Source organism: Kryptolebias marmoratus, linkage group LG3 (assembly GCF_001649575.2).
Source record: "Kryptolebias marmoratus isolate JLee-2015 linkage group LG3, ASM164957v2, whole genome shotgun sequence".
NCBI classification, from domain to species: Eukaryota; Metazoa; Chordata; class Actinopteri; order Cyprinodontiformes; family Rivulidae; genus Kryptolebias; species Kryptolebias marmoratus.
This window is the reverse complement of record NC_051432.1, coordinates 21,458,003-21,484,243: the sequence shown is the minus strand read 5'-3', so window position 1 is coordinate 21,484,243 and position 26,241 is coordinate 21,458,003. Positions and strand designations below refer to the sequence as shown.

Here is a 26,241-nt window from a genome sequence, read left to right as displayed (position 1 = left end):
CTCAAATCAGCTGGTTTATTACTTGATCTAGTATACATAAAAATAAAGATAAACAATTCAGGGGTCACACAATAAGTCAGTGAGTTTCATGTATAATGTTTATTTACTAAAGCATTTTTTTACAAAGATAGACTGATGTGTGTACATAGTACAGATACAGAGACATTCAATAAATACAACTTTCCCTGCTCTTCAAGGAAGGCTGCAGGGCGTGTGAGCACTACAAATGTTATTTACATTTACAGCAAAATTCCTCAAAAAGAAAACCTATAGTACCAGTCCCATAAAGGCCACAATGTGAGAGTTAAGAAACTAATAAATGCATTTATCTAAAATATAATTTCGTCCCTTTTTGTGTTTTTCTTTTACAAAATATAGAAATTGGGGTGAGGATATAAAAACAAATAGCAGCAGTTCTGGAAAGCTGCAGTTTAACAAGAGGATGATAGAAAATAGTCAAATCTGAGTGAAAACAAATACTTCAAGTGATAGTAAAGACGTGGTCTTAAGGCACTGACACCCATTAAGTACTTTTGTGTTGAGTCTTCTTCCTCCGTCACAGTGGGTTTTTTCCTTCAGGTCCGGACACATTGAAATGTTCAGTTTCACAAACTGACTCGGAGCGCAGCGGGGTCCCTTTTATTCAACGGATGTTGAAGTTTTGTGTAACAACCTGGGACTGACAATCCCCAGAAACAGATACAAAATGAGTGCACGCACTCAGTCCAAAATGCGCCCCACATGCCTTATCCGCACTCCCTTTGAAATGTTTCAATGTTTTTTCTTTCTTACAAAATATTCTTCACAGAGTCGTGGGCACCATCCTCCCTCACCATACTCTTAAATATTAAGACAAATAGTACATCCCATAAGTGACGGGTCCGCTGAACAGTCCCGGGACCGGCAGGGTGGGCCTCGGGAAGGCGCTGGACTGGCCCCACGATGGAGAGCTCATGTGCGCCCCGAGGGGGAAAGGCAGCGCGAAGGCGGGCAGAACGGGCTTGGAGGCCAGTTTAAACTTTTCCAGCTCGGCCTCCTGCAGTCTCTTGGCTTTGGCTCTCCTGTTCTGAAACCAGATTTTGACCTGAGTCTCCGTCAGGTTGAGGGAGTTGGAGAACTCGGCTCTCTCGGCGATGGAGAGGTACTGCTTCTGGCGGAACTTGCGCTCCAGCGCCAGCAGCTGGGAGGTAGTGAAGGGTGTGCGAGGTTTCCTGTTGTTTTTGTGTTTCCTTAAAGTACACTGAGTTGGACTTGAGCTCCCTGTGATGCAAAGAAGAAATGGACAGCGTTAGAAGAAATGTAACCTCCCGAGACCCGATCTTTTGTCTGGTGTGCGTTTTGTCACTGCGGTGTCCCCGTGTGAGGACGCAGAGTCTCAGGAGGTCGAGCTAAAATAATTACCACACCAAGAAGACGCAAAAGCACACAGGAAAATGCGCAACAATATGTAGGGTTTGTCCTAAGCCTGAGTCTTAAATTGTATTACAACCTAACAACTTTCAGTCCAGCAAATGTTATTACCCTTACCCATTGAGGAATAAAATAAGAAACGCAAGATAAAATACATGAACTCAGTGGCACATTCATGTTTGTTGGCTAAACGAAATATAAAAATACATAAAGACATTTACGCGCACCCACTGGAGCCACAAAAAATAACAATATTTCCAAATCAGTAGTAACTGTTGCTAAACATGTCATTTATCCTTCGTTGAATGCTGATAGAAGACGATGGGATGATGGATTAACGCGCAGTGGTTCTTTTTTTTTTTTTTTTTGGTCTTATGAGAGCGGATGGGCGGACTTACGAGGAGGTGTAGAAAAGGAGGACGTCTGGAACCAAGTGCTCTGCTCTTTCTCACAAAACTGCGGACTGTCCTCGCCGGAACTCCTGGAAACTCCCTGGGAAGCCTCCGCAGAGACTCTCCTCTCCGCGTAAAAAGTCCTCGGGGAGAAGCGCGCGTCCTGGGCGGCCACGGGCTTCGGCAGCATCGCGGCCGAGTCGGAGGCAGCGCAAGAAGTCCGACAGGTGCTCTTCTTGGAAATCAGCGACTCGACGCTGAACGGGAGGCTGCTCCGCTGCAGCTTGGGTCTCTTCTCCGTCGTCATGTCTTTGGGCTGCAGCTCCTCGCCCTCCGCGTCCGTCTCCTCCTTCGGATGCAGCCGTTTGGCGTCTTGAGACGGTGACCCCTGCGCATGACTCATCATGGTACAAGGGGACCTCCGTGTGGCCCGCTCAGAGGAATGGTACACAGTCTCCAACGTGCGTCTTTGCGCTCTCAACAATGCTCTGTCGCTGTTTACGCTCTGGACCGGCTCGGGCATAAGAAGGGCAGGGGCTGGTCCCCTCCCGGCTCCCGCCAATCAGCTCGTCAAGTTGCTTCTGTGACGTCCCCGGGTGGAGTTTTGATTGGCTCTCTGCCTTTTGAGAGGAGATCAAGAGGCCTGTGAAAGGAAGGGGACGTTAATCATACAGGCCCCATGCAGAGCGGGGTTATTGATGGCTCTCACAAAGTAGCTTTGACCAATTTTAGCGCAATTTAGCAGTGGGGAGGACTTTTTTGGTGGGGCATTTACATCTATTAGCAGGGCACTTCCACCGGCCAGTTCTTGAGTTATTCACTGTAAAGGCGTGCGAGTCCTTTTTGGTTTGTTTCATTTTGTTGAACCAGCAGAAATGAGTAAATTCTAGAATCAAATAAATCATGTGGAATTATAAAGTCGCTGTCGTGTACGAGAAATGAAATGCTGAAAAAGGATCCGATTGGAAAGCGTCCACACCCGGGACAGAAATTGATTAGGACTGTTGGTCACAGAGCGCTGCAGCAATTTAAGGGCTGTCAGGAGCTCCTCTCCCTCACAATGGCCCCAGTTGAAAAGCAACAGGCGTTTTGTTTTTTTCCCCTTCTTCTTCTTTCTCCAGGTCATACTATTTAATAAGCCAGACAAGTTGTGTTTCGCAAGGCGCCAGGCTCGGCGGCATCAAAAAGGAAGATACCTCCGGGGAGAAAAGGCGGCGGTTAACTCCACTTAACCAATTGTCCTCTTAATATTTCATACTCCTCTGCTCGGAGTTTGCAGCAGGACAGTTCTGACGGTCAACTGTTGAATTTATGCAGGTATGTTTTGCTCAGCGGTGTGGTTCTTAAAACCAACAGCAGAACGATATATATTTAATATAACAGAAGCTTTATGCTGTGCAGCAGTTCTAAAATATAAGCTGCTGGGATCATTAGTTTTCTCACAATTTGGGTTTTTAAAAGTTACTCGAATCTTCAATTAAAAGGACAACCCAGACCATTTGAATCATGGTTTCATGGAAAGGATATGAACTTTAAATGTCTTACCCTCTGTGAATAACTCTTGTTTAATTCTGATTGGAATTACAGGCTAACAGGAATACCGAACTGGGTCAAATATAGGTTGCTGCCATCTTAAAACAACCCAAAACTTTTATGGTAGTCCATGCGATTACTACATTTATATACCTTTACTGCATTCAAATTTGCATTTCAGTTACTCTAGAAGAAATATTATGATGCTTCAGCTGGAAGAGCCCCAGGCTGCATGGGAAGTGCAACAGCTAGCTGCTGCTTCTATTTGCTCTTGTATAAAAAACCCCACAGAACTCTATGTTGGTGTAGATTCTCAGTCATTCAGAACATTATAAATCCAAAAAGGTAAAAAGAAATAAGAACAATTCATCCTCAGATGAGAAGTGAAATGTCTTCAGCTACAGAACAGAAGTCCAGTCGTTTTTGTTCTATAACCTTTTTTGGTTTCACAGAATTCAATGTAATTAATGCAGAATTGAGGGTCATGTAAAGGTTTTATGGGAAAAAAGAGTATGCACGAAACCCTACAATTTGATTTTAGATTGGAGATGTTTTAGTAGCAAAATTTGCAGTCGTGACAAATGCTAATCTGCCCTTTTTTGTGTGAGTTTTAATTAAAAACTTTGTCCACAGATATCCAGTAACATTACAGGTTTATATACCAGATTTACAAAAATCACTAATATTCAAATCATATTGATATTCAAACAAATGCAGTGCTAATACAATTTGTTTTTGTCATTAATTTCTTGAGTATGTATTTGGACATGCATGTCCTCTGGTATCCCACAGGGGTGCTGCAGCATCCTCCACACCCCTACTTCCCGACGACCAGCGTCTGACCCTACTCAGACTAGCCCTTAGCTCATCAGTCAGATCAAAATTCAAATCTTATTTCTTTAGACTGAGGTTGTTCAAAGAGCTGCAACAGGTGAGGAAGCAGCTGTTTATTTATTCAAAACCTCATAAGATCAAATTTATCTCTTTAAATGATGATTACTGTATAAAATTAAACTGTAAAAGTGCAGATTGTCAGAAAAAAAATTATCAAACGAGCTCACCAGACCCAATTAAAATGACACTAAAGATTTATCTCAGTTGGTTGAAACTATGGCAGGTTTTACTTCAAAAACAGGTTTAGGATATTCCAGAGAGACTTTACCCTAAAAAACAACAACCAGGAAGCAGCCTGCTCGGATGCTTAGTTGATCATCTAAATTCTTCTCTTTCAGCACATCAGCTGATGTCCCATTAAATGTGTCAGCAGCACTTTGTGGCCGCCAACCCAACACAAGACCCTGCTGAGAATTCTGCAACCATCAGACCTATCAAATTCACAGGAAGTGGTGAGAAGACTGACTTTCCTCGTTGCTTTTATGTGAACTGAAGCCCCTGGCCTCTTGATCCTCTTAACAACTTTATTTACTCACTTTATGATTAATTTTGCACCCAAATGGAACAACAAATGATTAACATATAAGCTTCACAAATGTGCCTTACATTTGACTAATCTTATGACTGTCATGCGATTACAGAATACGCTGCATTTCTCCCAAAACGCAGTGGAGAACAAACAATTCTTTGACTGATAAACCTTATTTATGGAGGTCATTGATGTTGACCTCCTGAAAGCCCTCAGGTTTGTCATATGCATCATAGACGCAACTTTTGGTTGATGATTTAGCCAGAGTAAATCCTCATGTTGAGTCTGCTCCTTCATTTCCTATCAGACAAAACCAGCCTTCTGTCTCCTCACATGCTGCAGAGGGCCTTTTGTCACCCAGCTGGTTTGCGTTTAAATACCAACAAATGCATCTCAAGTCCGAAACCGGCATCTAAGAAGGGGGATGAGAGTCGGGCCATGAAGTTCAACAAGATTCATCCGATACGGTTACACCCAGAGACAAATCTACACAAGAAGTGCCATTACCTCTCGTCTCCTGGTGTTTGGCCAAGTGTATTTAGCTTTGAGGCGCCCCCCGCCCCTCTTCTCCTCTCCCCTTCCCCAAAAGGCATTTTTGTAACAGCATGCAGGCAAGTGAGCTGTGTCAGAAGGTGTTAGCGAGTTTGAAAGCAGATCTGCTCTTCAAGGCCGATGCGAGCGCGATGGGAAGCACTTTCCCCTCAGCTGGCACCAGAAATGGAACCTTTTCACGTGTATGCGCAGGGGCCTTTCTCCGTACAGACAAGCTCTGATGAAACCGTTTATCTGCTCCATAAGGAGCAGGGGCCAAGTGGTGGCATGGGGTGAAAAAACAGTTTTAGGCTGTAAGCTTTTCACAAGATTCTCATGTCATATTTTTTATTCAGAGACCTCCCAAACATAACAAACTTCTTCTGACCGAAACCATCTGAAAATTAAAGACTTAGTAGTCTTTAAAGAAATGCATATCGCCCGCCAGCTTTCATGCCAAAATTTCAGACTAAGATCATCTTATTTAGAGAAGTTCTAACCAGTTTGGTTTGCGAGTGCTCAGACTATGTGTTGTGAAGGACTCTCAGATACTACACCATGTTTTAGGTCAGTATCTACGAAATTCATTTCTCTGTAGTCTCAGGTGGATTTGCTGTGGCGGCCATCTTATTAATCAGTTGTAGATGTACACCCATTTATTACTTTATAAAAGTTTCATTCAAATCTATTCAGTGGTTCATAAGATATTTTGCTAACAAGCAGACAGAGTTGACTCCAAAAGCTAATGGCAAAGTTTTAAACACAAACTTTGTGCAATCAGTTAGTGGTCAGAGTATGTTAGGGATCCGTCTCATATGCCACCTCTCCTAATTTTAACTTAGTACCTGAAAAATAGCCATTTTTGTGTTTTGCTAAGGTTGCTTTGCTTTGGCCGCCATGTTGAATCCGATTGACTCCAAAAGTTAATCAGTTGAAGATTTCAACTCAGTGATTATCTTTCAAAAATTTCATTAAAATCTGTTCAGTCATTCATCAGATATTTTGCTAACAGTACAGATAAACAAACACGCACTCACACAGACATGGGCAAAAACGTCACCAGTCTTTTTTCACCTGTGGTAGAAGTCAGTAATGGTTTGAATTTGTGTTTTCCAAGTGAATTACTGTCCATGTGAGTTCCCTGATGTAACCGGTCCGTCAGACAAACAAACAGGTCATTTAGTGGTTGGATCAAATCGTGGAACCTAATCCCTGTGTGGTGTGGCACAAGAACCTGCATCACAGGCCCGATGGGGACGTTTGCTGATATTATACAGTACAGAGAGTGCGCTGCAACACAACTCATCAGTCTTTTTCTCTTTTCTCTGAACGTGGCAGAAAACGTTGCAGAAAGTTATCTGAAAGGAACAATCTGGGGAAAATTTGGTCATAATTTCCTCACGCAGGCCAGATGTACGTCTTCAAATGTTCTGCCTCTCACAGCTCTTTAATTTGTTCACCTTCTTCACATAAGGAAGCTGAAATAACAGTTATTTGTGTTGTTCAGCGTCGTGGAAAATTTCTTTGACCTTTCATTTGACTTAACAAGTTGATTCCATCCACATCAGACTGGCTTCGGTCCTGCACTTAAACGCCGGTTTGACATTTTCTGCCAAAGCCACTTCCCCTTGTGGCATCCCAGTGCCCTGTGTTTGAGCGTCGGGTAATGAGGGAACTATTCCGTGCGAAAGCAGGGCGAAGCAAATTGCCTCCATCACGGCTTCTTTTTTGGACTGTAAAAAAGCAATCAGGGAATGGAGCGTCCCGCGGTTTTACAGCTGCTGTTTTCGAGTCAAACCAACACACAACGGGCCTGATTGCATTAGTTAGCGGTGGTGGAAACTAATGTTTGCTCACATCCTAATGCTGGTTTAATTTTCCCAATGAGATCTTTTTTTGCTGCTCTTCAAAAACAAAAAAATTCATGGAGAGGGTTCCTGGTGCCAGCATAGAGACTGTTAAGGAGAAAATACCACAAGCGGTGACAATGCAGTTGGCAGTTTCATCTGGCCAGCTGTCGGCCATAGAAATCCACATACTTGAGGAAAGTCTCGAAACAATGCGAGTGGGCGAGTTCGGTTGAGCTCTTGGGACGAGGAGCTCTGTGTGGCTACTCTGTGGTCTCACTCACAAACCGAAGAATGTCACCACAATCTCAGATGCTCTTAGAAGCCAAGGATGAGATGAAGTATATCTGAGAAAAGAAACTCCAGGCAGCAGCATCAATTTTCTCTTTTACTGCAGGGTTAAAACCAGCAACTATTGTGTAAATTACTGCAGTTTGGTGTTTATCCTCCACTTAATAAAAAGATTAGCTGATGTTTAAACTCAGTGAAATGAATAATATGTTTAGCCTCAAACAATTTTCCTATTCTGCGTCACTTTACTGACCGTGACTGAGATAAACAAACACTTTTAAAAGACTTAATGCAGGTAAATTTACATTAATCATACAGACACTGCGTTGGTAACAGCAAAAAACTCCATATTTGATTTTGCTGCTCAAGATCATCATCATAATCACACTCAAGATAGCAGAAATTTCCAAAAGCAATGTGGTTTTAAATATAGAATTGTGCTTTTAAACAAATTAAATCACAATCTTTTATCACTGTTCCCTGCAAGGAGTTTTATAAGGTTTCATACAACTTTATAAATAGAATTTAATTGATTTATTGCTATTAATAGTTTGAGGCTGTTAAAAATATATTGGTATTTATCATATTTACCTTCCATCAATCCTAAGTATTTTTCCACTTCAGTATTTTGGTAAAAATATTTAATAATTAATATAAATTAATTATATATAAATGTTTCCCTCTTGACCTGCTTTAGATGCAAAATGCATCAACTAAACGACAAACAGAACATCATTACAAATAACAACAAAACAGAAGAGAGTTTCTTTTCAGAAAGCACAGCAATAAATTCAAACTTAGTGTTATTCCTTCTTTAAAATCTTTGTTTTCTCTTTATTTCTCTCACATTATTTTTTATTATTTGCACAGCCTAAATAAAAGTAGTTCAGGATACACTTCGCTGTATTGTACTTTTATAACTACACGTAACAAATCAAGTATTTTGAATCTTGAAAACACAGATTTTTAATGAAGCTTGTCAACTTTTCAGTAAATATAATAAGCCTCAACAACATTTATAACAAAGCATATTTAAAAAAAACATGACTTATTAGGACTGACTGGTCAGAAAAACACTTAGAAAACATGAAAAACAAACAATTCAGGTTATTTCACAAAATCCAGATTCATCAAACTTGAAAAAAAAAAACACTTTTAAAGACAGAATTAAACATTAATTTTATTGACCTAACATTTCCAAAATAAAACGTATCATGAAGACGGAAACTTCAAGAACAATAAAACTGTTTTGGTTTTTTTAATGGTACTTCTGAAAGGCTGTTAAGGTTTCAGATTTCCTAGTCTGTTTTCTGGAATAGAATTCTTTGTGAAATACGTTATTTTATTTTATTTATTTATTTTAATTTTTTGTGTTTTTTCACGTTGTGAATTCTGTAACTGTGCGTATTTCTCAGCCAGCATTGTTTGATTTTTCTGACTAATCACATAAAACTTTGTCGAGTCAATAAACCTCTGAGGGCCAGTTTTTACATCAAACATGGCTGAAAGCACTGTAGACTCAAGCTAACAATGCTTGTCACAGAGTAATAATGTTATTGCAGGCATCAAAGGTCACAACAAATGTGTGTGTATGCGTGTGTGTGTTTGAATATCCCGAGATTACAATTTCAAAGTCCTCCCCATGAGCGCCGAACAATGGAGAGGGTGGGAAGTTAAAAAACGGGGTTTCTTTCAAATAAACAAGCATGAGTTGGGCCTGAATGGAGCTGCAACCGAGCAGCCGGATTGGTTCTCAGGAGCAGCAACTCTGCAGGCTCTCCCTCCTCCTCCTCCTCCTCCTCTTCATCCCTCTCCTCAGCTACCAAACAAACTGACGTGGTAAACACAAACAACCTGATAAAGCCTCGTGACTATAATTCAGCACTTTCCTTCCACCTCTTTTATCTTTTCTGTGCTTTCTTTACTCTCCCACTGAACAGAGCTGTGACGGGAAAGTTGTTGGGGGGTAAGAACCCCCCCCCCCCCTTCATCATTTGTGCTATTGCTTAATGAGCCTGAAAATACAACCACACTGTATTGACTGTGAAGATAGCCTGCAGGCTGAAGTGTAAATTAGCGGTGCGAAGAAGCCTGGAGGGCTGATCTTGCTGAGCAGTCAGTATAATCCTTTCTGGATGGCCTGTGTGGAGGAATCACGGTTCATCTTCGACCCAGCCAGAGTTCGTGGGGCCACTTGTTGCAGCGGTAAAACCCCCACATTCAGCCTCACTGCTGCTGATGTGTGAGATTTATTGAGCTTGCACCGCAGCCATGTGTATTGGCAACCATTACTTGACATGTCAGTTGTTTGTCACATTTCAAACCCATAATTCCAGTTAGTTCCACACAATGGCTCTTTTGACTACAATCATCATTCAGTTTAATTTTCCATTCTTTTGTAGATTCCAGGGCGAGGGAGCAGAGGCGAGTCTCTCACATTGCATATGTCCTCTCAGGAGCCCGAGATGCTCTTTTGACCGCTCCGCTTGGCATCTGCTGCCCATAGCCTGTCTATATCTGCATTCTAATGCACATATCCTGCTGGGATGTTAACTTTAGGCCCTCTGTAATTGATGGCTTCCACACTTCAGCCTAGTTCCCCCCTGCTCTCCTCTCCCTGCCGATTGTTGGTATATCTCTGTGGTTTGGGGGTCTTTCAGTCAACTATTGTTCTTTTATGGAGGAATTATAATAGACTAAAGGAGAAAGAAAGAGGAGGGTGGGGGGACGGGGAGGAGATGAAAAGAGAGTCGCTGCTGATATTTAGTGAACTCCGAAGGGGGAGTTTTCTTTCTCATTCTGCAAGTTTGGCACATGCCTTCTGTTACTAAGTGGCAGCGCATTCAAAGAGCTTCTTGCATTTCCCATTCTGCGGCTCCGCTAGGTGCCTAGACTTACAACCCTGGCAGCTGTTGGGCCTTCTATGCAGCTATAGACTCCTCTCCACAGGTGAGCTCCCCTACCAAACTCCCAGTCTCCACTTCACTCAATAGGGCCTTTTTCAAGCCTTTTATCAGCAGGCAGAGGTTGACTTTATATGTGCCACTCAAGGAATCACAACTCAACGTTCTCAAGACTGCAATTAATGTTTGTGTGACATTCAGTTAAATTTAGCTCCAGAAGGATTTATGTCTTAATTTAGCATAATATTTTTTAAGCTTGTTTGGACAAGAATCTTTTAGAAGTTTGTATGTGCACCAATTGCATTATGACTGGTTAGTCATGAAACAAATCAGAGGAATTATAGTAGAAATCATCAAAGAACATAAAATATAAATAACTTACTAAATGATATGTGTTTGTGAGATGCTACAATCAAAGTTAACAGTGGTTGGATCGCTGTTTCTGCAAGGCAACAATTACTTTAAAAGCTATCAACTGGATTGGTAAACCACTTTCAATGATGTTGTTGTTTTGGTTTGGGTCAGTTTCAGCGCATTTCTTTCTGTCTGAATTCAGTGGCAGATAATTCACTTGTTTATTTTCTTCTGTTTCTCCCTCTCGGGGATGCGAGCTGTTACATATTACTCTGAAGGTGTGGAGGCCTCAAAGGCCTCCACTGTTTCCCCCAAACTGCTGCCAAGCTGGGCTATCTATTCATTTGGTTACTTAAGTGTAATTGCTCCCCTTTGAAGCCTCAGAAAGGCAAATCATTTGCTTTGGCCCTGGGGCAGGAGTGGTCACCGAGCTGGCGACCCCCTCCTGGTCGGAGAGCGTCGGAGAGACCGCGAGAGGCCAGCTCCCATACGGAGAAGAAATAATACAGCCAGGGCCGCTCAATTTCACCTCCCTTTTCATCCCATTATTTGAAAACTTTTTATTAACAACAGCTTTCTCTCTCATACCAGGGCGCCAGGAGAGGGGAGGAGGGGAGGTGGGGGTGGATTGGGATGGGGGGGGGGGTATGAGAGGATATCAGAAGTGGGGGAGGAGGTGCAGGGCAGTAGGGGTGGCTGTCCTTCTGTAGATGCCTGCTGGATTCCCACACACTCACATGCACGAGCATGCACACATCATCAATAGTGACAGGTCAAGGAGGCATTCAAAAAGCAGCCCCCCCTTCCATTCACCCCCCCTCCACCATTCACACTACTAAACAGGTACTCATGTTTCATATGCCACAGGCTTCACACACACACACACACATGCACACCTTTCTGTAACAGGTTGTCAGTGTGACTCTGAATGTGTTTGCTAACATCAATATGCAACTTGTACACTCCTGTACACACACACACACACACACACACATTCATCTATTTTCCTATTCGCCTCATTGTTCACATGAGAACGTATCGGCCTCCCCTCCTTTCAACCTGTGACAGCCCACGGAAATATACAGCAACGTGAAACACAAAGAGCCCATTTAATGCTGAAAATTACTCCACCACTTATTGTAATTGTCACAATTCTGACCACATTGACATTGTAATCTCATAATGAGGTAATGGAGGTTGAAACTGTGTACAGAAGTGCGATTAGAAGGGTGTAGCTCAGTGAAAAGGGTTAAAATGTCCGGGGCTGGGGGGGGGTTGCATTTGTATGTTTTGTATGTTTGGTCTGTGAGCTTAAAACTGACAACACTCTTCTGTTTTTTTTCTTATTCCCCTGTTATGTTTTAACTGGGGAGAGTAGTTTTTTTAAAAAAAAAAAAAGTCACAAAGAGCAGCTGTCATGCTTCAGAAGTTATACTGTATTCGGATGCTGCAGCATCAAAGACCCACTTTTAGGAGTTAAAATGATTATTCCTAAATAGCTCAAGTTGTCTTCAAGACAGCATGGAGCCAAATCAATGTAGACAGGCATCCATAAAAAGCCAACCTGGTTATGAATGCTGCATTTTTTTTGCTTGGTATCATTTTGACTTTGAGGTTTTTAAGAGAAGCATTCCCTGCAGTCAAGCCAGATGGTAACAATTCTTAGACATATTACGAGCTGCTCTCTTGCCAAATAGCATACCTTTGGGCAATGTTTTCAGTGGGCTATAAAAGCCAATAATGTAATTTTGATCTATTTTATCAGATATCACCCCAGCCCTGGCTGCGTTTATGTTAAGAAAGCGTTTAAGCAGGACAAGAAGTCCCTCTGTTTTGCTTTTGACTCCATAAGTGCACGATTTTTAATACCTGACCCACTGCGTGGCTTTGCTTGTTTGACTTCTGCACTGAAATGAACTGCGGAGCGGGTTGCTGCGTTGAGAGTGTCCTCCATTTTGTCCAGTATACGGCTTTGACTTGTTGCAAAAATACTCCTTTAACATTTTGTTTTTGTTACAAAATGACTTATGTTGGCTTGCGGCAGAGAGAATACGAGATTCTTTGTGGAAAACATTAAAAGGTCTGACCTTGACATGTCTTCATGTAACAATGGCACAGTAGCGAATGATTCTGGTGCTCACCGCACTCCCCTAGGGCCTGTCGTCAGCTCCATGACTCACCTCTGACCTTGCAGCAGCGCTCCTCCAGACCCGTTTAGGAAACCTTAAGGGATATGCATTTCAGAACTGCATACGACATGATATAAACATACTTGAAAACAGTGTGAGTCTGCGTGAACACACAAAGACGGCACAGAACAACACAGCACAGGGATCATATCACAATTACACGTCTTTTTCCTTCATAATGCCTTCAGGAAACCTATTAACATCACACAACAAGGTAGGCTGATTGAGGACATTAGCTCAGGTTTTCCATTGTGAAGCTTGTTGTTTTCTTCTGCTCTGATCACAACTGGAGGCCTGCTGTGTGGAATTACTTGCACTAATGGCTCCAGTCTCTTTTGTTGCAGGAAATCGGACAGCCGCGCTGTAACTGCTAAAATGGTGATTAAAAAACCCTAATTGCATCATGATGTTGAGCACTTTAGCAAAGCGAAGGGGAAAAAAAAGCTCTCTAAATAAAGCAAATGGCATTATTGACCAGTTATGGGATGTGTAAAGTTGCTTGGTGGAGCTGAAACACTTTTCTATGGGATTTCTTTGAAAAAAAAAATCTGCCTCTAAAATAACTTGCCAAATCTGATGGCAGTTAGTAAAGTCTAATTAAAGTTTGCAATAGTGACTCTGTAATTTGCTAGTCTGTGGGGTCATTAAGTCTCTCCCTGGCTTGATTTAATGGGATACAAACTGCACTTAATGAGACAAATAGTTCTGAGTGCCTGCCTTTTGGTTGTGGACACTGCAAGGACGAAACAGCTAAAGTAATGGTGTGCAGTAGGTGATATGCAGTGAAGGAATGGGGAGTGTTTTATGTCAGTTTGTTTAATTGAAGTTGGAGTACAAATACCTGAATATAAAAGAAGCAAAATGTAATTTATCTGATGGCAAAACAGGAAAGACTATCAGCCGCTGGCTTTTATGCCAGAGTTTTAGAGTAAGATCAGCCTCTGTGTGCCTTTTGGGTCAAACTTTATGTGCAATCTCACTGCAAAACATCACACCTCAAGCATGTGTTGTGAATGATGCTCAGCTACTACCACAGCCAGTTTTAGCTCAATATCTGTTATGAGTTATAACCACTTTATTTAGGCTAATGTTCATTAGCTGTGGGGGCCATATTGAATCGATTTGACTCTAAGAGGTAATCAGGTTTAGATGCACATCTAGTGATAACCTTTTGAGATTTTCATTAAAATCCATCTCGTAGTTCATGAAACGTTTAGCTAACAGACAGACATGTAAACGCACACAAAGGCACAAGTAAATACATTATGGCTTACCTTTTGGCTTTCAGGTGATGAAAAATGCAACACTGCATCAGTTTCTGAGAAAAACAGTTTGTGATCAAATGGCTGCACCATCATATTTTACCTTTTTTTTTCTAAAAATGTGGTTTTAATTTAACATCAAAGGAAAGTTAAGTAGACTGTTCATTATTGTGAGGTTTTATCTCCTCACAGTCATATCCCCTCATTGCTTGTGGTGCTCGTTAAAAGCTATTGTTGATATCAAACACAATCTTCCTGTTATAAACTGACTAAGACAGGAGAGCCTTTCTGAGCAAACTGCACAAGACTGTCTTTGTCTCTCATCTCCAGCGGCTAGTTACATAGCTGAGCTTCTCCCAGTGTCTGAAGTTTACTTAACTAAACATTTTTTTTTCTTTATTCCCCCCTTTCTCTTGTGAATTTGTGGTTGTGTGCAATCCTTTAATGAGCTCCATCTTTGACCTGGGTTGTATGTTTCCAGAGATGTCATGTCTTGTAAGTCAAGGAAAGACTTTAATGTCCACATGATTTAACATAAAAGGGACAGATTCTGAAAAAAGAGGCTCAGTGCCAGAGAGGTAATAATATCCCTGTAAATGAGAAACTGTAAATGCAGCATACATGCTAAAGATGATGGGAAAAGAAAGAAGGCAACTCTATGATTCCAGATACAAAAGACTACTGTATTTTGAGCGCAATGACTGACGTCTTTTAGCCGTTTGCCAGGTTCTTCTCGTCAAGCGATTTCTAAATTTGAACTTCCAAATCCACATCTAAACAAAGACGATAAATTGATGGATTTGCTTAAGCTGCTTCCCAAATATGATGGAAAGAAAAACTGTTGACACAAATCAGTCTCCCTTCAACCTTAAGCTTAACTATTTTATTGTATTTTTTAAAAAACATATTTCCGTTTAAAACATATAACCTATGCCTGTATGTTCAGATCATGTGAAAGAGAAGAAGGCAAGAAGAAGGAAAAATAAAACAGAGATGGACTTTGGCTTGTGACCGTAATTGACATGCTCGCCTCGGCATTGTTAGAGGCTTTTGCAGACCTGTAATTAAATTTGGGGAGGTTTTGGAAACCTCTCGTCATGGTGCGCTCTCCAAGACAGAGTGATGTCCAGTAAAGAAAGGAAGAAAAAACATACACTTATTTGCCATACTGTGCTAAAAACTTTGAGAGATTTATTGAAGCAATTTTTCTAAACTATGAAAAATATTTCTCTTACAAATACAGTTGTTCTGCCCTTCAGGCTGTTTGTTTTGTGGTTCTGCTGCGGGGTTGTTTCTTTTTCAGGAAACCCTGCTTCAATTAAGTGTGATGGAACACATGTGTCTCTTATCGGGGCCCAAAATCTTCTACTGTTGGCCTTTGAAACAACACCGGCTCCGTGGGATAATTGGGTTTTAAAGAGCCATTCTTAAGGGTTGCCACTTTTTGTGCCCGTCGGCGTGGATCAGCTGACGCCCGCCGCGTCTATAGACTCGTTATAAGGGTTCTTAAGTGGTTATGTATGTAGCAGTAGCTGCAGGGATGATAGTGATCCCAGGAACCAACCCTGCTTTGATTTTAAGCCCCCTGGCACACAGACAGACACACTGATTGACATGCATTTGTGTGGGTCTGAGTCTAATTAAATTATATGGTTCATCTTTGAAGTTTTCTGCTTTTTTCCCCCTCCGTTTTAAATATATATATATATTTATGTATGTATGTATGTATGTATGTATAGGCAAACTTCTGCTCAGATAATAATTAACAAAAAATATAGAGAACAACTACTGTCCGTGCAAACTTTTATTCATTGTATAAATCTGCTGCTTTTTCGGTGAAAGAGTCTGGTGATCTCCAACCCTCTCGGACATCTTACAGCGGATCAGTGTTTACTCTCATGCTCCGTTTGCGTAACGGCACAAACACAGTATTTCGCAGCCTGTATGTGAACAAAGGGCTTCATAATAACAGCTTGTGGCACTCTGGAGAAAAGGAAAAAAAAAAGATTAAAAAGTTTATCCCCCCTCATTTTAGAAGATAGGTTTTCTCTGTGACAAAGACAGAGTGAGGAGAATGGAAAACTGATTCCCTGCAATCATCTCCTGTCATCTTTTGCACCACTTTAGCCTTCACTCCAATCATCCCTGCACAGAATGCTCCTTTGAATAGCTAAACTGTTTTTGATTTTGCTTATTTCTTCATATGATTATGCATGTTTATGTTTAAGTGTACACAACTTTCCACTGGCTTTTTTAAAAAAAAAAAAAAAAAGAAAGGGAGCTCAATCACTGCATTGTACAGTCTGCAAAGTTTTTTTCAGGGTAAATTTAACTAACCATGGAGATCTCCTAAAGCGCTCTCATAGTGGTTTTGGACTTAGAATAAAGTTTTACACTGGCCGAGCGAGGAGCTGCTGGAGGCTCTGAATAACTGCGTGAGCCGTCAACAGGAAGAACGTGCTACATGACCGCAGGCCGAGGGCTTTAATTGGCTGACTGCAGGAATTTCTGCTCTGGCAAACTAATTGACCCACGATTCCCCCGGTGCTTTATCAACACAGGCCAAAGCCACCGTGCCGATAAGCTGCCAGCCTCGTAAACCAATCTATAACTGATGGTCAATTTGATGCACGTGTTATTACGGGTTATTGGCTATTTCACAACTGGTTCCCACTTGACCAAGATGCTTTGGTGGATGATACGTCACATTTTTGATTGACAGATGAAACAGAAAAAGTTGTATTTGATGTAACTTATCTTAAATTTGTGCTGCATGGATTTAGTCTAACTAAATCATTGTTTCTTTCATCTTTCACCCTCAGTAAAACACAACTGACAGTGTTGTACAGAAATGCATTTAGATGAGTCTAATCATGAGTGGCATTAATATTTGTGTGGATGCTGAGTCAGCATTCACACTATTGTTTTCCTAATTATAGTTTCTTTTTTACTTTTTTTTTTACATTCAAACCTCTCCTGCATAATTTGTGGTTTTTTTTTTTTTTTTACTTTTCATATATTGAAACATTAATTTTATTCAGATGATGGGCGCTATGGTTTTTGGTTTTTGTAATTTTTATACTTTTCAAAATCTTTAACAGTGCAGTTCAATTTTTAAGTTTGGGGACTTATTATTGAGAAAATACACCCCTCTCCTCAGGCCTGAAACTTAATAAAATGTAATCATCAAAACGGAGTTGATGTATGTCTGGTTCTGTGTGTGCCTTAGCCACATTGTAAGTCCAGCTTTTGCAATAGCAGCTGAGAGAAAAAAAGAAGAAAAAGAAAACTGACACATTGTGCCACTTCTTACCTTTATTTTTGCTCTCTAACAACAAAAACAGACTGAATAAGAGCAGCTTTATTTAAAGTTCTATCATGTTGAAGCACAGTATGTGAAAACAAAGAATAAGATGCTTAAACAAGCTGACAGAGATCAGATTGCAAATTATGTACGGTAACACAATTAATGTAACTGATGCGTTATATCTTTTTACAGATATTTACCATCTTTTTAATTAGGGACCTTAAAGTGGTGAACTATGACTTAGTTTAATTTGCACAAGCTGAACTAATTATGGACCACTGAGCAATCAAGATGAGCCACTGCTGATGGTTTAGAACAGCAGCAATATCTTATTTCATTGTTGGCAGTTAATGCAACAGTAAAATTCACTGTTTTGCAGTTAAGGTCATTGTCAACAAAAATGTTCTGTCAAGCATGTTTTTTGACAGCTGACCAATCATAAGCAGTGAGACTTTTTGCTTCCAGTGACCTTCATAAAAAGAGAAAAGTGAACTTTCCAACAGGAAGGTTCGACTCCTCACATTTATTGTGCAGAAACTTACAGCCTCTTTGAATGTGCTTTATTTATTTTTTGGCTCCAGTTCACTGGAACAAGTCCGCAAATGAGCCTTTTTTAGCACTTAAGTTTTACAGTGAAAAAAGTTATCCAAACATTATTTTACTCTAAGTTATGGAGATAAAACCGTACTGTGATGTTTTCTTTTACTAAAAGTGCTATTGAACAATTTGTACAAAATGTACTAACATGATTTTTTTTCTCTTATTTAGGGATATTAGGTTTTATGTTTTTCTTTTTTTCTGATGAATAAATAAAAACAAAAAAACAACAGTAAATATGAATTTATACCTGCAACTGATGCACCAGCAATGTTAAGGTTAGGAGTTAAAGAGGCTCTTACATGGTGTGAAATAATGCATCAGTTTTGTGTCAGTGGTGAAACAGTCAACATGTCATGATGAAAACACACAAGTTAAAGGTCTGGTCTTTCCTCACAGATCTGGTATTCAGTGCGAGACTGAGCTTTTCAAATTGACTACAAAAATTATGCCATAAAATCTCTGAGTGAGTGTGACAGGTTTTGATCAAAACCAGCTGCAAATTAACTAAATGACTGAAGCTATCGCATTCAATTAGAGGGAGCCTATGAGCTGTCACTCCAGCCCTTGGCTCGCTCATTTAACAAAAACACAGGCAGGGAACGATCACTTTAGAGGCATGTTGCTGTCTTTGTGATCCTTATCTGACGATCCCTGCATCATATTTGAGCCAGTCGGCCCTGACAGGTCCCACGGATAAACTGCCGTATGAAAGGGGTCACCTCAACCTCTGGAATCCATCGTCAGCTTTCTGTCTTGCACAGCTGACAAATGGTTTCAAACATCATTTGGAAGGCTTTGGAGAGGTTATTCCCCGATGCAAGCCCGAAGAAAGTAGCAGAGAAAAAAACGAACAGAAACAAAGGGAGGGAGGAAAAGAGAAAAATGAGATGAAGAAAGAAAGATCCAAGTGAGATAAATGAAGCAAAACTCCATACAGAATGAGAGCCGCTTTCTCTCAATTGGCTCCTTACTTTGGCAAAGGGCCTACTGTAATCCCCTCCGAGGAGCGGCTATCTGGCAGGAGTTTGCTCCGTGGTCAGTGTCTTTAACCCCAGATGATAACACTTAGCCTGACCATAAAGAATAGGCCCCTTTAACTGATCCATTAGTGTCTCAATCCCTGAGAGTGGACCCGCTGGTGTCTACTGAAACTTACCAGGAAGCCTTGAAGGAAAACAGCATGGCAGACATGCTCGGAGATCAAAGACAACATCCCCTCCTCCTCTGTCTGTCTGCTCCCTGTTCCTCTCCACATCCAGCGTTCTGTCTCTCTATCACTCCTGTCCTCCCTCCACACAAACCTTCAAAGGGTGTATCCAGACTTTCAAATCCAACTGGGAACAAAAATTTGAAATTAAGAATACAAACTGTGACTGCACTTGACTCCTCACTGGTTTAAAAAAAAAACAAAAATATAAATCAAATAAGACATTTAAAATTGTATTTATTTCTCTGCTAAGGAATCATACTGTACAGACAATGGTAGTCAGATTCAAAGTTATGATATTTAGGTAACAGTTTTATGATTTGAATCACAAATATGTGAAGTGAGGTTGTAATTTAAAGGTTTTGTCATTCACATGACAACAGGAAATCTGAAAATTAAATAGTTGATGCTAGCTGAAAATAAAGGCCTAGCATTATTGAAGAAATCCACATTGCCCGCCACCTATCATGTCAGAGTTTTAGTAAAAATATCATCTTATACTGAGTTGTAATCATTTTTGTCAAACCTTGAAAGTAACGTCACATGCAATTTCATGAGATGTCATGTTTAGAGTATGTGTTGTGAATAACACTCAGCTTCTATCACACAAGATTTTAGCATAATATCTGTAAAACTAACTGAATTATATCCACTTTTGTGCTTTCTAAGTTCAGTTTCTAAGTTCCTTTGGCTGTTGCATTAATCCAGGGATTATTTCCTGAAAGTTTCAATATATATGGTTTATTATTTTGCTAACAGACAGACGGAGACGACTTTAATGGCAAAATTTATTCAAACTTGAGCAATATGTTAGCACTCAGAATAAGTGTTGGGGGTCAGTCTCAGCTACAAGCACACTAAATTTAAGCTCAATGTTTATGGAACTGACTGAGTTATAGCCATCTGTGTGTTTGCTAATGTGATTGTTATTTGGCTGTGGCAGCCATCTTGAAATAACAAAAGTTTTTCATTTGTAGCTGTACATCTAATGATTACTTTCTGCAAGTTTCATTAAAATGTGTCCACTGGAGATATCTTGCTAATAGACAGGCACATGCAAATCAACAATCCCACACATACCCACACACAAGACATTATGTAAACCTTTTGGTAGCAAGCAATAATATTAGTCTGGGAAATAATTTCAAAGCTAAGAGTCTGACTTGAGTCAACTTTACAAAAATAATTAGCTGAAGTTGTTGGCTGGACCAAGTGACATTTTATAAAAATGTAAAATATTTGAGTGCATTTTTCTTCCTCAAGCCTAATGATAGCATATTTTTGTTTTACCTCACTAACCCTGTGTTTTAACGCAGCAGTTCCAAACTCAAAGAGCCATGTGTTTCTGCTGACTTAGGGATCAGTCCAACTACAAACAGTGTGTTTAGATTAGGAGGATCCTTGCAGGGCCGACCTGATAGACGTGGATATCCCAGCAGAGATGATAACTGCAGTGACTGTGGCTGGTCTCTGGCTGGAATGCAGTGTTTAAACACACAGTTCTGTTCTGTCAAACAAATAAAAAAAGCTTCTGTGCAGCTAAATGCAACTAGCTGTGACTGTTTCTGTACAAGGTTTATACAGAAAAAAATCTATATTCAGTGGTCAATTTCTTTTTGAAACTCACAAATAATCTCACATGGTGAAAAACATTAATCATTTTCAGATTATTGTCAAAGCAATGTACAAAATAGATAATAAAATGGGAATATATAATGAGAGCCAGGGGAATGACAATGACATTGTGGAACCAAAATCTTTCAACATTAAAATTGAGTTAACCCAATTCAACATGGCCGCCACAGACAACTGAATTTAGACAACACAAAAACTGCTATAAGTCAGCCCATTTCAAATCTTAAATTCGGTGTGCTGATTGCTGATACTAATTCCTACACCTACTAAGTGCTACACTTTGTCCATCTGTTCGCAAAATATCTCATGAACCACTGGACAGACATTAAGGAAACTCTCAGTAAGTAGTGATTGGATGACATACAACTCAATAACTTTTGAGTCAGTCCAATTTGGCTGCCACAGCTAACAGCAAAAACATAAAAATGCCTGTACCTCGGGTAATTTTACAGATATTGAGTTAAATTTGGTGTGGTAGTACCTGAGCGTCCTCCTCAAGAGATACTTAAGTGCTAACACATCTTAAAACATATCACATGAGCCGGTACAAAACAATGTTTACGAGGTTTAAATGACCATAACTTTGCCATTTCACATCAGAAGATAATCTTATTTTTAAACGCTGGCATGAAAGGTGGCGGGTGAAATGCATTCCTTCAGAGAAAGGCCTTTGTTTTGATTCTTGATGGTTTCTTTGCCTTGCAGTGAATTTGTAATTGTTTGTGCAACCTCTTTGGCTCTTGCCTCTCGACTCTCTGGGTCCTAAACCCAGATTAGACTGCCATAAACAAACGAGGAAATGCTTTTTATTATTGCCGAACTTTTACACAATAAATGTTGCAAAACATTTAAAGAGAACCTTAGCAGCAGCTATAAGAAGCTATTTTTAAAATAATGTATAAAAATGATTAATTCAGTGCAAAAACGGTTGTGTCTTAACTAATTTTGTCAATTTCTCTAGATTCTAACTAGGTAAGTTAGTTTTAGTCTTTTTTATTAAAAAAAAAAATTAAAAGTTGGCACTAAATTTTAGAGGAGTTGGACATTTATGTTGTTTATTGCACAAAGTGGAAGAGCTAAAACGGTGTCTGTTTTCATTTTGAAATGCAATATTGCTAAAAATATATCTGAAATTCACACATGGATGCACTTTTTAAATTTAGTCTGTATTGTGTGGCTCCAAACTACTTTTCAGTCTTTCTCTCATGTCTTTCTGATGCCGGCCCTCTTATCTTTGATTTTCTCCTCTGCACCACAGGAGACTCCGTTTTTTTTTTTCTTCTTCAAAGATTTTTTTTTCCTCTCTTCCTCCCATGATGTTCTTCCTCTCCTTTCTTTGTCTCCACCCAACATGTCCAGCGTTCTGTCTCTGTTCTCTCAGGCCTTCTTCTTAGTTCCAACCCCCCCACCTTCCTCCCCTGGTGTTTTTAATTTAGCGCTGCTATGAAGTAGTTCAGATTGTAACGCCATCAATTAGTCAGTGACTCCAGCACATTTATTTAATGGGGCCGAGAGTGAGCTTTGGTGATTTACAGGCTGTGGGGTAGATGTGAGGAAGAGATGTGCAGACATGGCTGATATGGTTTTGTTTGGCCTGTGGGAAGTGAGCTTTTGGACTCTGCACCTTGAGGGTTGTGTCTTGTGGTTTAAAGTCCCTGTAGTAATATGGTGTAAGTTTTGGAAGATGAAAAGCTTTTGAGAGGAAGAGGGAAAAAAAATCCAAAGGGAAGAGAAAAATCTGAGATTTTCTGGACAGCTAAATGTTTTTCACAAGTATTAAGTTTCAACCACAGATTTTTTTCTACAAATGTTTTATTAAATGTTAAAGAAAAGCTTTTGGGTAAAAAAAATAGATACATATGGATACTTAGATTTATTAAAAGTAATTTAAGTGTTGAGGATTTACTATAAATTAAAATTTGGGAACTGTAAGGTTTTTCACCTCAAATACCTTCTTACACAGATTTTAAGGTACAGTTGAGAATAATTAGGAGACAGATTACATAATCTACTTGTGCAAAAAGTGCAGATCACAAAGATTTTCATGATCAAATCTGAATGGATTAAAGCACAACAGGAGTTATGTCGAAATAAACAAAAAAACAAACAAAATAAACTAAATACTTTAACAGATAAAAAGATAGAGATATGAACACAGCTACAATTTAAGTTATTGTGTAAAAATAATGCGTGAATAAACAGATTTGTGTGACAAGTGTTTTTGCCCATTAACTCGTGTAAAAATGTAAATATAAAAAATATTTGTCACATATTTTTCCCAGATATCCCATTCCTTCTCAGTCACAGGTGTTCCTCATTGCCGTACGCAGCAGCACATGGCAATTATTAAACGCCGGTGGGAGAGTGTCTGCACACGTGTTGCTTGAAATTTGTCAAAAAGATTGTAAAAAGGAGCGTAATTTAATGTGCGCCATAGCCAGAATGTGGTCTTGTAATATTTGATCAGAACTATTACTGTCATTTCATTCAACCGGGTTCTCATAAAGACCAGAGGTTGGTTCTGTTCCCACCAACAGGAAGAGAGACGGAGGAGGGAGAAACCTCCAGGTTCAACATTATATCAGAAAGAAAGTGAACTCTTTTTGTTAGATTTTATTGTTATTCATGTACATCTAAGAGAACAGACTCCCTCCTCAGTTTATCCACTTTTATCCTTACAAATTGTCAGAAAATCAACAAAGATGTATATATACCTTCATGTTTTTTTATTTATTTACTGTTCACCTTTATTTTTGGTCTCTATTTGATACTTTTGAGAGTGAAAACATCCATTTTAATTCAAACTTTGAGCAAAGCGTCCTCTTGAGAACGTTCTGTTCGGTTGAAGTTTGACTTTGATGAATATTGGTGAACCTGAGTCATAAAGACATGGCTGTAAATAATGACTGAGGACTTCCGTGTTGGCTGCTTTTATTAGCTTTTCTGGATTATTTATGACTTCTTCTTTCTCTAAAATGACAAACACCCTGCAGAGATTTAGTGTGTTTTTTATTTATTGTTTTTTTTATGTAAAGTACATTTTAAATGCAATTTTAATGATTTATATCTGTAAAAACAAGTTTTAAACCACTACAATCCCTTTAGATTTTGCTTCCACGGAGCCAGACTTTCTTTTAAAGTGATTTTGTTCAGAATTTTTTCAGGCTTTCTGAACTTTTTATTTGATTTTGGCTGATTTGATATTTATTTTCTGTCCATTACAACATATTTTGCAATGTGTGTTTACAAATAAGAAAACTAGGAAAGTGTGGAGGGCAGAAGAAGAGTCAAGCCTTCAAAATCTAATTTATTGTCAGCAGATGAGCAGTTTTAATGTCATCTCTTTAAGAAATAGGACAAAAGCACCAGCAAAGACAGAACCTGAAAAATTTTTTTTTTTGATCATTTACTGTATGCCAGTAATAATAGCTCTTTAATAATCACCTTGTTTGTGCTATTTTATATCCTTCAAACTGTGTTATTTTATTATTATTTTTTATGGATTCAACTAAAGAAACAGGAACAATTTGAGTCTGTGTGAAAGACTTGTAACAAATTTAAAGTAGGCTCTTTGCGACGTTGTCTGTTATGTGTCTTCACAGAACTGGTCTACCTTTTGAGTTTAGGAACATTTTTAAGCTGAAAGATTTATAGGTAAGAATTAAGCGGGTTTAACCAACATAAAAATCCGAAAATGGTTAGGTCTCGGACTGAAAATAGAAAATTAAAAACAGCCAATGTCCAAATAAAAACTTTGAAAGACCTTCAAAAAAATCTGGCGTAATATTTTTCTAAATCACTTCAGAGAGTTACAGTGAAGTTTGTCTCCTTGGAAGTAAAAAAATAAAGAAGTGAGGGACAACTCAAGAATTTCAAAAAGTCACATGACAAGTTGTTGGATTTCTCTTCTGAGTGATTTGAACTGAGAGGGAAACTGCCACAGTAAATAAGATTTCATTTTGCTTTGTCGTCCTGTTTGCTTGGTAAAGAGGTGGAAAATGGATTAAAGATTTTCCTGTGAGGTGGCAGCTGTTTCAGCAGGAGAGCCTGTATGCAGAGCCACGTCGCTGTTGACACGGGGCCGACGGACCACATTCATCTTCAACAGACTGTGGAAAACCTTTTAGGCTTATTTATAGTATGTTTTACCTGCAATACAATGTATGAATGCAGTAATACAATCTAATGTCTGTGTGACAGGTGTCAACATTAAAGTTTGTTAAAGAGGCAACTTCTGTCTAAATATCATCACATCTTTCCCCAGAAAAAAAACAAAGACAGTAACAGCTAAATGCAAAAACAATAATTGCAATGTTTACTCTTTTTATGGACAACTCTGCACTTGTTACTTTTACAAACCTTCCCAGCTACCATGAAACTTGTCATTTTAAGTTAAAAACCTATATATATTTTAAAAAGATCACCATAAAATACATTGATGAGAACGAGCTGAAGTGTGTGTCTGTACCTGTGTGTGAAACAGAGGAGCCCATGTCATCGGAGAACCAGAGAGGGGTTTGTTGCCTTGTCAGTACACACAGCCAATGGCCTGTTGCCTGTAACCGAGCCCCCGCAGTGTCTCTCAGTGTCTTCCTCTTAATTACCCATCATTCCTCTTGCGGCAAGGCCCCTCACAAATTACAGCACATTGTCTCCCGCCTATCGGCCTGTCATCGCACGGCTCCATGTTTCAGGACGCGGCTCATTGTGGATGAAGAGGAGAGCCGGGGGTCCGGGGAGGGTCTATCTGTCACAAACACATTAATGCACACACACACACACACACAGCATCCTGGTGTCCACATTCACACACATGCACACCCAAGCTTGGCCCATTAGCTCTGGTGCCAGCTGACTCTGTGACCCAGACGCTTTTCTGCCATGTCAGCGGGACAGAATGACAGCGCAATGGCAGTAATACCCCACTCTGACACACACAAATACACAACGGGGCTGAACTGAGTGTCGCAGTGGAGAATTAAACTTCTTCTTCTTTGTTGCTCAGGTGAATAATGGCTCTGCCCCAGGAGAGGAGAAGAGAAGAAGTGAGCCTCTTGTTTGCACCTTCAGGTTGAAACAGAAACAACAAAAACTTCACTGTTTGTTGCAGGTCATTCCCTCAGAAAGGTAAAAAAAAAATATATAAAAATAATCAAAAACTGTTAAAGAAAACAAAAATATACTTATTTTTAATGCATGGGTTGGAAGCTCAGCAGCAGATACATCCGATGTGTGTTTTTTTCTGTTGTTTCAGCCTACTGTCAACCTGGAAACAGAGTTTTAGCAGCCCTAAGAAAGGTATTTATTAAAAACGGGTTTCAGAATTTTCAAATAATCCCAGGACCCCACGCTGACCC

The 26,241-nt window shown here is 39.8% G+C and overlaps 1 protein-coding gene and 1 long non-coding RNA gene across 2 annotated transcripts; one reads left to right on the top strand and one right to left on the bottom strand.

Moving 5' to 3' along the window:
• Positions 1 to 80: 80 nt before the first annotated feature.
• Positions 81 to 2,293, bottom strand: LOC108241449 (homeobox protein MSH-C). The gene is made up of 2 exons (XM_017425594.3): positions 1,809 to 2,293; positions 81 to 1,260 (listed from the first exon to the last, which is right to left on the bottom strand). The coding sequence occupies exons 1-2, from the start codon at positions 2,206 to 2,208 to the stop codon at positions 848 to 850; spliced, it is 813 nt and encodes a 270-aa protein (XP_017281083.3). The 5' UTR covers positions 2,209 to 2,293; the 3' UTR covers positions 81 to 847.
• LOC119616923 lies at positions 2,287 to 25,526 on the top strand. The gene is made up of 3 exons (XR_005233016.1): positions 2,287 to 3,119; positions 4,568 to 4,681; positions 24,874 to 25,526. It is a non-coding gene; the product is annotated as an uncharacterized LOC119616923 (long non-coding RNA).
• The last annotated feature ends 715 nt before the right edge of the window (positions 25,527 to 26,241 follow it).

Excerpts from the sequence above, each read along its gene's own strand:
- LOC108241449 (XM_017425594.3), bottom strand. The coding sequence starts at position 2,208 with ATGATGAGTCATGCGCAGGGGTCACCGTCTCAAGACGCCAAACGGCTG. Across the intron at positions 1,261-1,808 it reads CTCCTTTTCTACACCTCCTC|GGAGCTCAAGTCCAACTCAG; the intron begins GTAAGTCCGCCC and ends TTTGCATCACAG.